General features: G+C 46.8%; 1 protein-coding gene across 2 annotated transcripts in view; it reads left to right on the top strand.

Annotated features, from left to right (window-relative positions):
- LOC124045515 (syntenin-1-like) overlaps positions 1-16,440 on the top strand; it is a 34,847-nt gene extending 18,407 nt beyond the window's left edge. For both annotated transcript variants that reach the window (XM_046364857.1, XM_046364856.1), the window contains exons 4-9: positions 9,262-9,356; positions 12,593-12,757; positions 12,871-13,046; positions 13,631-13,802; positions 15,048-15,139; positions 15,247-16,440. In XM_046364857.1, the coding sequence (XP_046220813.1) occupies positions 9,262-9,356; positions 12,593-12,757; positions 12,871-13,046; positions 13,631-13,802; positions 15,048-15,139; positions 15,247-15,301 (755 nt within the window). In that variant the 3' untranslated portion in view covers positions 15,302-16,440. The remainder of the gene's footprint in view (positions 1-9,261; positions 9,357-12,592; positions 12,758-12,870; positions 13,047-13,630; positions 13,803-15,047; positions 15,140-15,246) is intronic.
- Positions 16,441-18,310: the final 1,870 nt, after the last annotated feature.

Raw genomic sequence — 18,310 nt, 5'->3', positions numbered from 1 at the left:
AGTGAGCAGGGATTCCAATAGGGAGAGGGAGGACTACCAGATAAAAGGAAGGTGGACAGAGCCCACACAGGGAGGGGAAAAAGGTGGTTTTCTGCTCTTTTTCACTTGTTCCCCTCTTCCATTCTCTCTTTCTCAGTATGGGATGTGCTCTGGGCTTTGGTTTTCTCCCAGTGGAGCTAGCTAATGGTTGACATGGAGACGGCTGGCCTGGTAGCAGCGCTGGGAGGGGAGTTTTTCTTCCTCAGGCCTGAAGGGGACAGACAGGAAAGGTGGTGAAGGAAATGGCCCTGCATGACATCACCACTGGACCTTAGCTCAACCACAGCTCTCACTGCCGCCCGCTTCCTCATGTCTTATCTCTGCATCCTCTCTCATTGCTCTCCCTTCATTCCCTCACACATCACCACCTCTGTTCTGTCAGTACACACCTCCTCCTCTGTTCTGTCATTACACACCTCCTCCTCCTCTGTTCTGTTATTACACACCTCCTCCTCCTCTGTTCTGTTATTACACACCTCCTCCTCCTCTGTTCTGTTATTACACACCTCCTCCTCTGTTCTGTTAGTACACACCTCCTCCTCCTCTGTTCTGTTATTACACACCTCCTCCTCCTCTGTTCTGTTATTACACACCTCCTCCTCTGTTCTGTTATTACACACCTCCTCCTCCTCTGTTCTGTTAGTACACACCTCCACCTCCTCCTGTTCTGTTAGTACACACCTCCTCCTCCTCTGTTCTGTTAGTACACACCTCCTCCTCCTCTGTTCTGTTAGTACACACCTCCTCCTCCTCTGTTCTGTTAGTACACACCTCCACCTCCTCCTGTTCTGTTAGTACACACCTCCACCTCCTCCTGTTCTGTTAGTACACACCTCTACCTCCTCCTCTTCTGTTAATACACACCTCCTCCTCCTCTGTTCTGTTAGTACACACCTCCTCCTCTGTTCTGTTAGTACACACCTCCACCTCCTCCTCTTCTGTTAGTACACACCTCCACCTCCTCCTCTTCTGTTAGTACACACCACCTCCTCCTCTGTTCTGTTATTACACACCTCCTCCTCCTCTGTTCTGTTAGTACACACCTCCTCCTCCTCTGTTCTGTTAGTACACACCTCCTCCTTCTCTGTTCTGTTAGTACACACCTCCACCTCCTCCTCTTCTGTTAGTACACACCTCCACCTCCTCCTCTTCTGTTAGTACACACCACCTCCTCCTCTGTTCTGTTATTACACACCTCCTCCTCTGTTCTGTTATTACACACCTCCTCCTCCTCCTCTGTTCTGTTAGTACACACCTCCTCCTCCCCTGTTCTGTTAGTACACACCTCCTCCTCCTCTGTTCTGTTAGTACACACCTCCTCCTTCTCTGTTCTGTTAGTACACACCTCCACCTCCTCCTCTTCTGTTAGTACACACCTCCACCTCCTCCTCTTCTGTTAGTACACACCACCTCCTCCTCTGTTCTGTTATTACACACCTCCTCCTCTGTTCTGTTATTACACACCTCCTCCTCCTCCTCTGTTCTGTTAGTACACACCTCCTCCTCCCCTGTTCTGTTAGTACACACCTCCTCCTCCTCTGTTCTGTTAGTACACACCTCCACCTCTGTTCTGTTAGTACACACCTCCTCCTCCTCTGTTCTGTTATTACACACCTCCTCCTCCTCTGTTCTGTTATTACACACCTCCTCCTCCTCTGTTCTGTTATTACACACCTCCTCCTCCTCTGTTCTGTTATTACACACCTCCTCCTCCTCTGTTCTGTTATTACACACCTCCTCCTCCTCTGTTCTGTTAGTACACACCTCCTCCTCTGTTCTGTTATTACACACCTCCTCCTCCTCTGTTCTGTTAGTACACACCTCCTCCTCTGTTCTGTTAGTACACACCTCCTCCTCCTCTGTTCTGTTATTACACACCTCCACCTCCTCTTCTGTTATTACACACCTCCTCCTCCTCTGTTCTGTTATTACACACCTCCTCCTCCTCTGTTCTGTTATTACACACCTCCTCCTCCTCTGTTCTGTTATTACACACCTCCTCCTCTTCTGTTCTGTCATTACACACCTCCTCCTCCTCTGTTCTGTTATTACACACCTCCTCCTCCTCTGTTCTGTTATTACACACCTCCTCCTCCTCTGTTCTGTTATTACACACCTCCTCCTCCTCTGTTCTGTTATTACACACCTCCTCCTCCTCTGTTCTGTTAGTACACACCTCCTCCTCCTCTGTTCTGTTAGTACACACCTCCTCCTCCTCTGTTCTGTTAGTACACACCTCCTCCTCCTCTGTTCTGTTAGTACACACCTCCTCCTCCTCTGTTCTGTTATTACACACCTCCTCCTCCTCTGTTCTGTTATTACACACCTCCTCCTCTGTTCTGTTATTATACACCTCCTCCTCCTCCTCTGTTCTGTTAGTACACACCTCCTCCTCTGTTCTGTTAGTACACACCTCCTCCTCTGTTCTGTTAGTACACACCTCCTCCTCTGTTCTGTTAGTACACACCTCCTCCTCTGTTCTGTTAGTACACACCTCCTCCTCTGTTCTGTTATTACACACCTCCTCCTCCTCCTCTGTTCTGTTAGTACACACCTCCTCCTCCTCCTCTGTTCTGTTAGTACACACCTCCTCCTCCTCTGTTCTGTTAGTACACACCTCCTCCTCTGTTGTTATTACACACCTCCTCTGTTCTGTTAGTACACACCTCCTCCTCTGTTCTGTTAGTACACACCTCCTCCTCCTCCTCTGTTCTGTTAGTACACACCTCCTCCTCTGTTCTGTTAGTACACACCTCCTCCTCCTCCTCTGTTCTGTTAGTACACACCTCCTCTGTTCTGTTAGTACACACCTCCTCCTCCTTTGTTCTGTCATTACACACCTCCTCCTCTGTTCTGTTAGTACACACCTCCTCCTCTGTTCTGTTAGTACACACCTCCTCCTCCTCTGTTCTGTTAGTACACACCTCCTCTGTTCTGTTAGTACACACCTCCTCTGTTCTGTTAGTACACACCTCCTCCTCTGTTCTGTTAGTACACACCTCCTCCTCCTCTGTTCTGTTAGTACACACCTCCTCCTCCTCTGTTCTGTTAGTACACACCTCCTCCTCCTTTGTTCTGTCATTACACACCTCCTCTGTTCTGTTAGTACACACCTCCTCCTCCTCTGTTCTGTTAGTACACACCTCCTCCTCCTCTGTTCTGTTAGTACACACCTCCTCCTCCTTTGTTCTGTCATTACACACCTCCTCCTCTGTTAGTACACACCTCCTCCTCCTCTGTTCTGTTAGTACACACCTCCTCCTCCTCTGTTCTGTTAGTACACACCTCCACCTCCTCCTGTTCTGTTAGTACACACCTCCACCTCCTCCTCTGTTCTGTTAGTACACACCTCCTCCTCCTCCTCTGTTCTGTTAGTACACACCTCCTCCTCCTCTGTTCTGTTAGTACACACCTCCACCTCCTCCTGTTCTGTTAGTACACACCTCCTCCTCCTCCTCTGTTCTGTTAGTACACACCTCCTCCTCCTCCTCTGTTCTGTTAGTACACACCTCCTCCTCCTCCTCTGTTCTCCTCCTCCTCCTCCTCTGTTCTGTTAGTACACACCTCCTCCTCCTCCTCTGTTCTGTTAGTACACACCTCCTCCTCCTCTGTTCTGTTAGTACACACCTCCTCCTCCTCCTCTGTTCTGTTAGTACACACCTCCTCCTCCTCCTCTGTTCTGTTAGTACACACCTCCTCCTCCTCTGTTCTGTTAGTACACACCTCCTCCTCCTTTGTTCTGTCATTACACACCTCCTCCTCTGTTCTGTTAGTACACACCTCCTCCTCTGTTCTGTTAGTACACACCTCCTCCTCCTCTGTTCTGTTAGTACACACCTCCTCCTCCTCTGTTCTGTTAGTACACACCTCCTCTGTTCTGTTAGTACACACCTCCTCCTCCTTTGTTCTGTCATTACACACCTCCTCCTCTGTTCTGTTAGTACACACCTCCTCCTCCTCTGTTCTGTTAGTACACACCTCCTCCTCCTCTGTTCTGTTAGTACACACCTCCTCCTCCTTTGTTCTGTCATTACACACCTCCTCCTCTGTTCTGTTAGTACACACCTCCTCCTCCTCTGTTCTGTCAGTACACACCTCCTCCTCCTCTGTTCTGTCAGTACACACCTCCTCCTCCTTTGTTCTGTCATTACACACCTCCTCCTCTGTTCTGTTAGTACACACCTCCTCCTCCTCTGTTCTGTTAGTACACACCTCCACCTCCTCCTGTTCTGTTAGTACACACCTCCTCCTCCTCCTCTGTTCTGTTAGTACACACCTCCTCCTCCTCCTCTGTTCTGTTAGTACACACCTCCTCCTCCTCCTCTGTTCTGTTAGTACACACCTCCTCCTCCTCTGTTCTGTTAGTACATACCTCCTCCTCCTCTGTTCTGTTAGTACGCACCTCCTCCTCCTCCTCTGTTCTGTTAGTACACACCTCCTCCTCCTCTGTTCTGTTAGTACACACCTCCTCCTCCTTTGTTCTGTCATTACACACCTCCTCCTCTGTTCTGTTAGTACACACCTCCTCCTCCTCTGTTCTGTCATTACACACCTCCTCCTCTGTTCTGTTAGTACACACCTCCTCCTCCTCTGTTCTGTTAGTACACACCTCCTCCTCCTCTGTTCTGTTAGTACACACCTCCTCCTCCTCTGTTCTGTTAGTACACACCTCCTCCTCCTCTGTTCTGTTATTACACACCTCCTCCTCTGTTCTGTTAGTACACACCTCCTCCTCCTCTGTTCTGTTAGTACACACCTCCTCCTCCTTTGTTCTGTCAGTACACTCCTCCTCCTCTGTTCTGTTAGTACACACCTCCTCCTCCTCTGTTCTGTTAGTACACACCTCCTCCTCCTCTGTTCTGTTAGTACACACCTCCTCCTCCTCTGTTCTGTTATTACACACCTCCTCCTCTGTTCTGTTAGTACACACCTCCTCCTCCTCTGTTCTGTTAGTACACACCTCCTCCTCCTTTGTTCTGTCATTACACACCTCCTCCTCTGTTCTGTTAGTACACACCTCCTCCTCCTCTGTTCTGTTAGTACACACCTCCTCCTCCTCTGTTCTGTTAGTACACACCTCCTCCTCCTTTGTTCAGTCATTACACACCTCCTCCTCTGTTCTGTTAGTACACACCTCCTCCTCCTCTGTTCTGTTAGTACACACCTCCTCCTCCTCTGTTCTGTTAGTACACACCTCCTCCTCCTCTGTTCTGTTAGTACACACCTCCTCCTCCTCTGTTCTGTTAGTACACACCTCCTCCTCCTCTGTTCTGTTAGTACACACCTCCTCCTCCTCTGTTCTGTTAGTACACACCTCCTCCTCCTCTGTTCTGTTAGTACACACCTCTGTTCTGTTATTCATCTTTCATATATTTTCATTTTCAAAAAAAAAAAATCCTTCTCTCTGACATTTTCATAATTCTTCCTCTCGGCAAATGTCCCCATGCTGTGATCTGTAGAGGCCAGTGTTGTCGTCAGGCTCAGTCCCGGTGATCTGTAGAGGCCAGCGTTGTCGTCAGGCTCAGCCCCGGTGATCTGTAGAGGCCAGCGTTGTCGTCAGGCTCAGCCCCGGTGATCTGTAGAGGCCAGCGTTGTCGTCAGGCTCAGCCCCGGTGATCTGTAGAGGCCAGCGTTGTCGTCAGGCTCAGCCCCGGTGATCTGTAGAGGCCAGTGTTGTCGTCAGGCTCAGCCCCGGTGATCTGTAGAGGCCAGCGTTGTCGTCAGGCTCAGCCCCGGTGATCTGTAGAGGCCAGCGTTGTCGTCAGGCTCAGCCCCGGTGATCTGTAGAGGCCAGCGTTGTCGTCAGGCTCAGCCCCGGTGATCTGTAGGGGCCAGTGTTGTCGTCAGGCTCAGCCCCGGTGATCTGTAGGGGCCAGTGTTGTCGTCAGGCTCAGCCCCGGTGATCTGTAGGGGCCAGTGTTGTCGTCAGGCTCAGCCCCGGTTGTCCGTAGGGGCCCGGGGTGAGGTTAGATGAAAGAGTAAAACTAACACTGAGACATAATTTAATCCCTGGGGTTTACAGATCACTGCAACTCTGAGAGGTAATGGTATTGCAGATTACACCAGGGCAAGGTCAGTTCATATCCTGTATTAGCTGAGTGGTAGTTGTGTGTGTGTGAGAAGAGAGGCCAATAGTTAAATTATTAAATGAGTATGTGTGTTAACCAAACCAATGCATAGACTGAGCAGTGCTTGGTCTTTTATATATATATTTTCCTGTCCAATAGGAAGAGATCCTCTAATGATGCGTGTAGGCGGTGGTTAGTTGAATCACTGACAGCAAATTCGTCTCCCATGCAGCATCTGTGGACCGTGTGGGTGGATGTTCTGTGTCAATCATGAGTATTCCTTAGTTTGAACCAAAAATAGTGTCCTATAGCCTATGCCTTTTAATGTTTGTGGGGGTGCTGTGTGACTGGCTTATCGTGTCAATCTCCCACATGCCTTGTGAACACGTGTCCTTTAACTTTCCACCCAAACTTTATTCCTAAAAACATATATTTATTGTTTTTCACATTTTACGATCAGAAATAGTTCACATGAATACAATTCAACATTCACATCAATATATTTGAGTTTATAATGACATAATTTACAGATGTAATAGTCGGTCTTATTTCTTTTTTTTTAAATATTCTGTTTTGATTTGTAAGAAAAACCCCACAGTGTTCATAATGCACCTTGTCTTTCAGATGTCGACCGCAAACCTTTAGTAATGTCGACCGCAAACCTTTAGTAATGTCGACCGCAAACCTTTAGTAATGTCGACCGCAAACCTTTAGTAATGTCGACCGCAAACCTTTAGTAATGTCGACCGCAAACCTTTAGTAATGGCGACCGCAAACCTTTAGTAATGTCGACCGCAAACCTTTAGTAATGTCGACCGCAAACATTTAGTAAAGTTGTCCACGTAGGCCGTAAACCTTTAGTAACGTCGACTACAAACCTTTAGTAACGTCGACTGCAAACCTTTAGTAACGTCGACTGCAAACCTTTAGTAATGTCGACTGCAAACCTTTAGTAATGTCGACCGCAAACCTTTAGTAAAGTTGTCCACATAGGCCGTAAACCTTTAGTAACGTCGACCGTAAACCTTTAGTAATGTTGACCGTAAACCTTTAGTAATGTCGACCGTAAACCTTTAGTAACGTCGACCGCAAACCTTTAGTAACGTCGACCGCAAACCTTTAGTAATGTCGACCGCAAACCTTTAGTAATGTCGACCGCAAACCTTTAGTAATGTCGACCGCAAACCTTTAGTAATGTCGACCGCAAACCTTTAGTAATGTCGACCGCAAACCTTTAGTAATGTCGACCGCAAACCTTTAGTAATGTCGACCGCAAACCTTTAGTAATGTCGACCGCAAACCTTTAGTAATGTCGACCGCAAACCTTTAGTAATGTCGACCGCAAACCTTTAGTAAAGTTGTCCACGTAGGCCGTAAACCTTTAGTAACGTCGACCGCAAACCTTTAGTAACGTCGACCGCAAACCTTTAGTAACGTCGACCGCAAACCTTTAGTAACGTCGACCGCAAACCTTTAGTAACGTCGACCGCAAACCTTTAGTAACGTCGACCGCAAACCTTTAGTAACGTCGACCGCAAACCTTTAGTAACGTCGACCGCAAACCTTTAGTAATGTCGACCGCAAACCTTTAGTAAAGTTGTCCACATAGGCCGTAAACCTTTAGTAAAGTTGTCCACATAGGCCGTAAACCTTTAGTAACGTCGACCGTAAACCTTTAGTAACGTCGACTGTAAACCTTTAGTAACGTCGGCCGTAAACCTTTAGTAAAGCCGACCGTAAACCTTTAGTAAAGTTGTCCATGTCGATAGTAAACCTTGAGTAATGTCGATAGTAAACCTTTAGTGACGTCGACCGTAAACCTTTAGTGACGTCGACCGTAAACCTTTAGTAAAGTTGTCCACGTAGGCCGTAAACCTTTAGTAACGTCGACCGCAAACCTTTAGTAATGTCGACCGCAAACCTTTAGTAAAGTTGTCCACGTAGGCCGTAAACCTTTAGTAACGTCGACCGCAAACCTTTAGTAACGTCGACCGCAAACCTTTAGTAACGTCGACCGCAAACCTTTAGTAACGTCGACCGCAAACCTTTAGTAACGTCGACCGCAAACCTTTAGTAACGTCGACCGCAAACCTTTAGTAACGTCGACCGCAAACCTTTAGTAACGTCGACCGCAAACCTTTAGTAACGTCGACCGCAAACCTTTAGTAACGTCGACCGCAAACCTTTAGTAACGTCGACCGCAAACCTTTAGTAACGTCGACCGCAAACCTTTAGTAAAGTTGTCCACATAGGCCGTAAACCTTTAGTAACGTCGACCGTAAACCTTTAGTAACGTCGACCGTAAACCTTTAGTAACGTCGACCGTAAACCTTTAGTAACGTCGACCGTAAACCTTTAACGTCGACTGTAAACCTTTAGTAACGTCGGCCGTAAACCTTTAGTAAAGCCGACCGTAAACCTTTAGTAAAGTTGTCCATGTCGATAGTAAACCTTTAGTGACGTCGACCGTAAACCTTTAGTGACGTGGACCGTAAACCTTTAGTGACGTCGACCGTAAACCTTTAGTGACGTGGACCGTAAACCTTTAGTAACGTGGACCGTAAACCTTTAGTAACGTACGGCCCAGTACATCTCTGGGGCAAGCTTCCCGCCGTCCAGCACCTCTATACCAGGCGGTGTCAGAAAGGCCCCAAAAATTTGAGACTCCAGCCACCCTAGTTATAGACTGTTCTCTCTGCTACCACACGGCAAGCAGTACTAGTCCAAAAAGCTTCTAAACAGCTCCCAAGCCATAAGACTCCTGAACAGCTAATCAAATGGCCACCTGGACTATTTGCATTGCCCCCACCCCCATTTTTACACGGTTGCTTCTCTGTTTGTTACCCATGCATAGTCACTTTACCTACATGTACATATTACCTCGACTAACCGGTGCCCCTGCACGTTGACTCTGTACCGGTACCCCCTGTATGAAGCCTCGTTTCTGTTATTGCTCTTTAATTATGATTTTTTTTTTTTTACTTCACTTTATTTTAGTAAATACTTTCTTAGCACTTTTTTCCCCCCTTGTTAGTTAAGGGCTTGGAAGTAAGCATTTCACTGTAAGGTCTACACCTGCTTTGTACTAGGTGCGTGTGACAAATAACATGTGATTTAAAAAAAAATGTATTAACTGTGTGTTGTTATCTCCTAGCCCTGTACCCTAACCTGGAGGAGCTGGGAGAGTACATGGGCCTGAGCCTCGACAGTGATGAGGTGCAGAGGAACATGGCCTCGGTGGCAGACAATGTAAGTTGTGCGTGTGGAGGATTTAGGGCCTACTTCTTGTTGCTGATGTATGTCAGATGGTGTCCCTATGTGTCTGTAATGAAGGATGTCAGTTGTGACCTCATTTCAGCGGTACTTCCTCCTCATTGGCTGAGTGAGGGATAAGATGCCTGAATGTCATATTATGTAAGGTCTATTTTTACTGGGTGATATTTCCTCTGTGTGATGCTCAGACGTCAGCAGAGCAGACCCCCAGTGCCATCAGGCCAGCTAACACCAGTACACAACACATCCTGTAGGTCTTTGGAGAAGACTGCACGGCCCTGGATAACAGGGTTCAACGAGAGAGATCACATTCAAACCACAGGGTTCAACGAGAGAGATCACATTCAAACCACAGGGTTCAACGAGAGAGATCACATTCAAACCATAACGAGAGAGATCACATTCAAACCACAACGAGAGAGATTACATTCAAACCACAGGGTTCAACGAGAGATCACATTCAAACCACAACGAGAGAGATACATTCAAACCACAGGGTTCAACGAGAGAAATCACATTCAAACCACAGGGTTCAACGAGAGAAATCACATTCAAACCACAGGGTTCAACGAGAGAGATTACATTCAAACCACAGGGTTCAACGAGAGAGATCACATTCAAACCACAGGGTTCAACGAGAGAGATTACATTCAAACCACAGGGTTCAACGAGAGAGATTACATTCAAACCACAGGGTTCAACGAGAGATTACATTCAAACCACAGGGTTCAACGAGAGATTACATTCAAACCACAGGGTTCAACGAGAGAGATCACATTCAAACCACAGGGTTCAACGAGAGAGATCACATTCAAACCACAGGGTTCAACGAGAGAGATCACATTCAAACCACAGGGTTCAACGAGAGATACTTGAGCTTGATTTGGTTTGTCAGAGTTGCACATGAATGAGACATGTAGCCTAGATTTTAGGGCGGGGCAGGAGGGACAGTGGTTTTGGATGAGCTCTCAGTAGTGGACTCATAGTGTCGGGACGATACCAGTATCTGTATTGCAATTTCTTTTCCATGGCAAAAATGAAAACACAAAGCTAACCAAACTCTTTGGTCCTTTTAAAAACCTGCTGTATGTCAAATATTGTGTTCTATAACCTGTGAAATAAATACATGTGACTCTGGATGACATCATGTTTCCAACATTAGGGTTGTGTTCTTAAAGAAGTTAAATCCGCTTTGTGTTTTGTTTCCTTGCCACGATACTAACTCGTGTTGCGATACTGGTGTCGTCCCGGTCCTACGGACTCCCAGCAGGCTCTTTAGAAACCGGAATTACAGGCCTCCCGAGTGGTGCCGTGGTCTAAGGCACTGCATCACAGTGCTAGCTGTGCCACTAGAGATCCTGGGTCCCAAGTCCAGGCTCTGTCGCAACCAGCTGCGACCGGGAGACCCATGGGGCGGAGCACAATTGGCCCAGCGTCGTCCGGGTTAGGGGAGGGTTTGGCTGGCATTGATGTTCTTGTCCCATCAGTCACTAGCGACTCCTGTGGCGGGCATGGCACAGTGCACATTGACACAGTCGCCAGGTGTATAGTGTTTCCTCCGACACATCGGTGTGGCTGGCTTCTGGGTTAATCGGGCATTGTGTCATGAAGCAGTGCGGCTTGGTTGGGTTGTGTTTCGGAGGACGCATGGTTCTCGACCTTCGCCTCTCCCGAGTCCGTACGGGAGTTGCAGCGATGAGACAAGACTGTAGCTACCAATTTGGATACCATGGAAAAAGAAAGAGAGAAAAAAGAAACCAGAGTACAGTGTAGCATAGCACTGTGTTCCCAGAGCAGCACTGACTGACTCCTCAACAGCCTGGAGTGTCTGGGAGGCCTCTGCTCCTCTTTAGTGTGTAGGCTAGTGGGAGTGTCTGGGAGGCCTCTGCTCCTCTTTAGTGAGTAGGCTAGTGGGAGTGTCTGGGAGGCCTCTGCTCCTCTTTAGTGTGTAGGCTAGTGGGAGTGTCTGGGAGGTCTCTGCTCCTCTTTAGTGTGTAGGCTAGTGGGAGTGTCTGGGAGGCCTCTGCTCCTCTTTAGTGAGTAGGCTAGTGGGAGTGTCTGGGAGGCCTCTGCTCCTCTTTAGTGTGTAGGCTAGTGGGAGTGTCTGGGAGGCCTCTGCTCCTCTTTAGTGAGTAGGCTAGTGGGAGTGACTGGGAGGCCTCTGCTCCTCTTTAGTGTGTAGGCTAGTGGGAGTGTCTGGGAGGCCTCTCCTCCTCTTTAGTGTGTAAGCTAGTGGGAGTGTCTGGGAGGCCTCTGCTCCTCTTTAGTGTGTAGGCTAGTGGGAGTGTCTGGGAGGCCTCTGCTCCTCTTTAGTGTGTAGGCTAGTGGGAGTGTCTGGGAGGCCTCTGCTCCTCTTTAGTGTGTAGGCTAGTGGGAGTGTCTGGGAGGCCTCTGCTCCTCTTTAGTGTGTAGGCTAGTGGGAGTGTCTGGGAGGCCTCTGCTCCTCTTTAGTGTGTAGGCTAGTGGGATTGTGTGGGTGATCTCTCATACTGCCTTGTATCATGTCCACTGACATTACTTCTCTCACTCACTTTAGAACACAAAAAATAACAATTCTAGAAAATAATAATTCTAGAATCTGGCAAATTTACAGTCCGAGTCCGTCTTATAACATAGGAGTGAGAACTAAAAGCAAGTCTATTTTCTATAAGATCTTTGGGGGGAGGTTTAGCAAGTGAAAATTATACTGGTTAACCTGGAAATGGTACAGTCAATCTCCCACATATTGATGGGAAATGTTCCATCTCCAACTGCTTATTGATGGGAAATGTTCCATCTCCAACTGCTTATTGATGGGAAATGTTCCATCTCCAACTGCTTATTGATGGGAAAAGTTCCATCTCCAACTGCTTATTGATGGGAAAAGTTCCATCTCCAACTGCTTATTGATGGGAAAAGTTCCATCTCCAACTGCTTATTGATGGGAAAAGTTCCATCTCCAACTGCTTATTGATGGGAAAAGTTCCAACTGCTTATTGATGGGAAATGTTCCATCTCCAACTGCTTATTGATGGGAAATGTTCCATCTCCAACTGCTTATTGATGGGAAATGTTCCATCTCCAACTGCTTATTGATGGGAAAAGTTCCATCTCCAACTGCTTATTGATGGGAAAAGTTCCATCTCCAACTGCTTATTGATGGAAACATTCCACTACCATCTATTTTCCAATCTCCGTCCTCTTATCTTAATGTCACCTCCCTCTCTCCACAGCAAGTGGCGGTGACCTCTGGCATGGGAATCCGTGGCATGGTGTGTCCCGTGACTGGGTCAGACGTGGGCATCAAGAGGGCAGAGATCCGTCCCGGCCTGCGTGAGATCATCCTCTGTAAGGACCAGGATAGGAAGGTCGGCCTGAGGCTAAGAGCCATCGACAATGTGAGTCATTATCATATCCCTAATCCGTAGTCTGGTCGTAAAACTACAGATTACGGTTATCAATCTGTCCTCAAACCAGACTACAGATTACAGTTATCCATCCGTCTCCTCAGGGTGTGTTTATCCAGCTGGTTCAGGCCAACTCCCCAGCCGCCCTGGGGGGCCTGCGCTTCGGGGACCAGGTCCTCCAGATCAACGGGCAGAACTGTGCTGGCTGGAGCCTGGACAAGGCCCACAAAGCCCTGAAGGTTGCTGCGGAGACCCGCATCGAGCTCATTGTCCGGGACAGGTAAGGAGGTGACGACCACGTTATTTCATGCAGATACTATTTTATTTATTTAACCTTTTTTTAACGAGGCAAGTCAGTTTAAGGACAAATTCCCTACCCCGGCCAAACCCTTCCCTACCCCGGCCAAACCCTCCCCTACCCCGGCCAAACCCTCCCCTACCCCGGCCAAACCCTCCCCTATCCCGGCCAAACCCTCCCCTACCCCAGACGACGCAGGGCCGCAGTGTAGTCCGGTCTGATTAGTTTGGTGTAGTTCCTTGGATTATGTCATGAGGTGTTGATGTTCATCAATATGTCTGGCCATTAAGAGGGAATGTTTGAGTAAGTGGAGAGTAAAAATGTTCTTAGTTGCTCTGTGAACCTGACAAACACTACAGCTCTGGCTCCTCCTGCTGGTCATATCACAACACTACATGTTGTGGTGTTTTACTATTAATCAGAGGTTGTTTGGTCAGTATGATATTTTGAGAAAAGGCAAAGGACACGATGAAAAACAATGGAGGATTTGGACTGTACTACTACTAAGTGGTCGTCTTGAGTATTAACTACCTCATGAGTCTTTTGTGTTTGTGTTCTGACTTCAGGCCGTTCCAGCGTACTGTCACCATGCACAAAGACAGCTCAGGCCACGTTGGGTTCATCTTCAAGTCGGGGAACATCACCTCGCTGGTCAAGGATGGTTCGGCCGCTCGCAACGGCCTGCTGACGTCCCACTACATCTGTGAGATCAACGGACAGAATGTTATCGGCCTCAAGGTGAGCTTTGACTTCAAATGTTGATGGTGACTTCTCCCTGACGATGAATCAGTGTCCCAAAGTTGAATGTACACTCAGTGGCCAGTTTATTAAGTCTATTACCGGGTCTGACCCCCGCTTTGACTCCAGAACAGCCTGAATTCTTCAGGGCGTGGATTCTTCAAGGTGTCTTAAACGTTCCACAGGGATCTTGCTCTATGCTGACGCAATGGCATCATGCAATTGCTGTAGATTGGACGGTGGCACATTCATGCTGCCAACAGCCCATTCCATCTCATCCCAAAGACTCTTATTGGGTTTGGTCGGCAACAACATTCCGATTCACTGTGGCGTTCAATCGTTGCTCGATTGTTATCGACGTGTGCCAGGAAAACATTCCCCACATCAGTACACCACTGCCACCCGCCTGTACCGTTGACACCAAGGCAGGATGGGGCCATGGACTCACTCTGTTTACACCAAATCCTGACTCAGCATGACGCGACAGGAACTGTGATTCGTTGGACCAGGCAGTGTTTTTCCACTCCTCAGTTGTCCAGTGTTGGTGATCTCATGCCCACTGGACCCACTTCTTGTTTTAGCTGATAGGAGTGGAACCCGGTGTGGATATATGCTGCACTAGCCAATCCGTGACGAGGATCGACGAGTTGTGTGTGTGTGTGTGTGTGTGTGTGTGTGTGTGTGTGTGTGTGTGTGTGTTCCGGGATTTGTGGCCCGCCTGTTAGCTTGCACATTTCTTGTCATTTTCTTTCGACCTCTCATTATCGAGCTGTTTCCGCCCACAGGACTGCCGCTGACTGGTTCTGTTTTGTAGCAGCATTCTCGGTAAAACCTCGACCCTGCAAACTCAACTCTGGACCTCGAAGCCAGTTCCACTGTATATTCATTGTTTCCTTCCCTAAACAGGGACTGATTTTAGACCTGGGACACCAGGTGTGTGCAATGAATAATCAGAAAACCAGCAGGCTTGTGAGGTCAGAGTTGAATTCCCATGCCTTAGACGCTGTCGTACGTGAAAAGCCCAGGAGACCGGCCATGTCTGAGATACTGTATCCGGCGAGCCTGGCACCGACTAGTGTCACTAGTTTTGTCCATCTTAACGTTCAATCCAACACTAACTGGATGCCTGTCTGCCTGCTTGTTATAGAAAGCCACAGCCACGGCCAGATCCAGTTTCGTGAACCGAGTGGTGTACCTAATAAACTGGCCACTCAGTATATGTTAATACTGTTTGTTGATGTGCAGGATGCTCAGATCAAGGACATCCTGACCACCTCTCCCACAGCCATGACCATCACCATCATGCCCAAGTTCATCTACGAACACATGGTCAAGAGGTAAGCAGTTAGGAGTTTTAAGGAATCGCGTTATAAGGTCTCAGGTTGGTACAGTTGGTGGAATACTTATGATCATTTGGGTTAATAGAATGTGTTTGTCTTTTTAGAATGTCCAGTGGTCTGCTGCGTTCAGCCATGGACCACTCTGTGCCAGAGGTGTGAAGGCCGGAACGTGACCACGTCTCCTACAGGATGCCTACAATCTCCAGAGTTCCCATTGGGCCCCCAAACAGCCAATAGGGTCAACTCGCTCTCTGTACTGAAAAACGTCTTGTATCACAGTCACCGCCTTCGTCTTTCATCGTAGCATAATCTAAATATACCTTATTTTTTTTCTCAGATGGCTCAAATATTGTTATTCGATGCAGTTCCTTTTCTACTTCTATCCCCTTTGTCTATTTTTACATAACTCTTGTAGTCCAGTATTGTTTTCTTATAATTATGTTTGTGGCATTGCATTGAGGACACCTTTTTGTTTTAAAGCCATGCGCACTATCATGAGTCCAGAGCTTCCTCATAAAGAGCAAGGAAATGGTTAATTGGCTCGACCTTTCACCTTTTGTGTCAAAATGCTGTAAAAGCCAATGATCTCCATGGTTGTTGATCATAAGCCTGTTTGTTCCCCTATGCAGCTGGGACATTACGCAGGGCGGACCCACTAAGTGCACTTTCCTGTAACCATTAAAACGTTTTTTTATTTTTATTGATCCAAGTCGAGTCAAAATTAACTGGGAATGGATTTGTTTGCACAAAGTAATCAAGAGACTGAAGTTATTAATATGTACGTTATCTAGGGGTTCAATCAATCATTCCCTCTACTTGTTGATTGAAGTGCACGGCAAGACAGAACACGTGACCTGGGCTCAGAATCACAAAACATTTCTCACGCAAAAACTTAAGAAACAAAAGCATTAACATTTCCAGTAACCTTTTTGAGGAATAGCAACTTTGCTTAAATCTCTTAATAAGTCTATAGGTAAGGGAAGAAAAAAATTGTCAGTTAAGAAGAAATTTCTTCTTAAGGTTTTGTGAATCTGGGCCCTGATCGGTGAGTTTCTTTTTAATATTAGAATGTTGTTCTCGTTTGGAAGTGTGTTTTGTATTGCATTTTTATATCATCTTTAATAAACAACACACAGCCATCATTCTGTAAATGCTAGAATCTAAATGTTTCTATACGAATGTAAAGGGGGAAGGGGGACACCTCGTCAGTTGTACAACTGAATGCATTTAACACAAACCTTCATAATTAATGTAAAAACAAATAAATAATCATTTTGTTCATATTTTAAATTCTGCTATATCAGTGTCCCCTCCCCTTTGTTCGCAGAAGATATATCCTTCGACATGTCAACTAAATGTGTACCCATTTCCTGCCTGGAGGAGGAAGTAGCTAGACACTTTGGATTCTATTATTGTTCTTCTCAATTGGTAGTTATCCACTTGTCCCATCGCTGCAACTCCGATAAGGGGGGGGGGGTCGAGAGCCTTGCGTCCTCTGAAACACAATCCCACCAAGCCGCACTGCTTCTTGACCCACTGCTAGTTTAACCCGGAAGCCAGCTGCACCAATGTGTCTGAGGAAACCCTGTACAGCTGGTCGTCAGAAGCCAGCTGCACCAATGTGTCTGAGGAAACCCTGTACAGCTGCTCGTCAGAAGCCAGCTGCACCAATGTGTCTGAGGAAACCCTGTACAGCTGGTCGTCAGAAGCCAGCTGCACCAATGTGTCTGAGGAAACCCTGTACAGCTGCTCGTCAGAAGCCAGCTGCACCAATGTGTCTGAGGAAACCCTGTACAGCTGGTCGTCAGAAGCCAGCTGCACCAATGTGTCTGAGGAAACCCTGTACAGCTGCTCGTCAGAAGCCAGCTGCACCAATGTGTCTGAGGAAACCCTGTACAGCTGGTCGTCAGAAGCCAGCTGCACCAATGTGTCTGAGGAAACCCTGTACAGCTGCTCGTCAGAAGCCAGCTGCACCAATGTGTCTGAGGAAACCCTGTACAGCTGGTCGTCAGAAGCCAGCTGCACCAATGTGTCTGAGGAAACCCTGTACAGCTGGTCGTCAGATGCCAGCTGCACCAAGGTGTCTGAGGAAACATTCCCTTTCCACAGCTATTTTAAATGACCTCCATTTAGGTGAAAACTGGGTGTGTAACTGAACAGAGAAAGGGATGAAAAAGAGACGACTGTCAGTTGTTCTCCATGCTGTTTTAATATAGTCATTTGGTTTTTATTCAGTATGGTGGGAGTGAAAATGGATCTGTACTGAAGAACAGTGATGTCGCTACTATTGCCATTAAAGATAATTGATCTAACTAGCTACAGCTATTAATATTGATTGCTGTTTTATCCCCGTACAAGGCATTTAAGGAGGGAAAATACCTTTTCAGGTACAGATATTATAGAACTCAACCATCTTGGGTATAGATCCCATTATACATTAAAGAAAATAAGAGTGCACATTCACTACAATAGCTCATAAGAACTTCAAATGATTTCCCCCAAAGATTGTACTGTATATCTCAGAGAAACACACAATCTCAGATCTGACTATAGCCTCACTCTTCCAATGCTAATGACCCAGCCAGTCTCAGACTTAACACTAAAGTGCACCAGGTCTACTTGGAGTGAACGTAATGAAACGCAGACAATTTGAGGTAATATATCATTCAATCCTATTGTGAAATAAGATGAGTGAAATGGATGTAGGATACAGTAACACAGTAGGAAAACCTGTTTAAAAAAAAAAGACAATATTCTTTAGTTTCCAAAGCAAAAGACTAGTCTACACCTTTAGCAATGTCACAACAATTAAAAAATAAAAATCCTAAAACATTTTGACAGTGTTTAGTGCTATTTATATAGCGATGACACTACATGAACTAGGTACTAATGCAAGCTCCGATGACTCCAAATGTGATTTGGGACATTATTTCCGAGCCACCAATAAAAGCCTGATCGTCTATGTTGATGCTAAAAGCTTTTCACACAAAAACAGGTACACTGGAGACTGGGAATTATTCCCAAATAAAAGAAGTCACAGGACAGATGACACTTATCATAGACAGTGCATTACCAAATGAAATGAGGCTTCAGAGCAGTGGGTGGAACAGTACATGGAAAGAACTGGGCCTGTTAAAGTGCTATGCTGGCAACGCCAGAACATCAGAA

This window comes from Oncorhynchus gorbuscha, linkage group LG10 (genome assembly GCF_021184085.1).
Source record: "Oncorhynchus gorbuscha isolate QuinsamMale2020 ecotype Even-year linkage group LG10, OgorEven_v1.0, whole genome shotgun sequence".
NCBI classification, from domain to species: Eukaryota; Metazoa; Chordata; class Actinopteri; order Salmoniformes; family Salmonidae; genus Oncorhynchus; species Oncorhynchus gorbuscha.
Note: the sequence above shows the minus strand (reverse complement) of the source record. Positions and strands in the feature narration are given on the sequence as shown.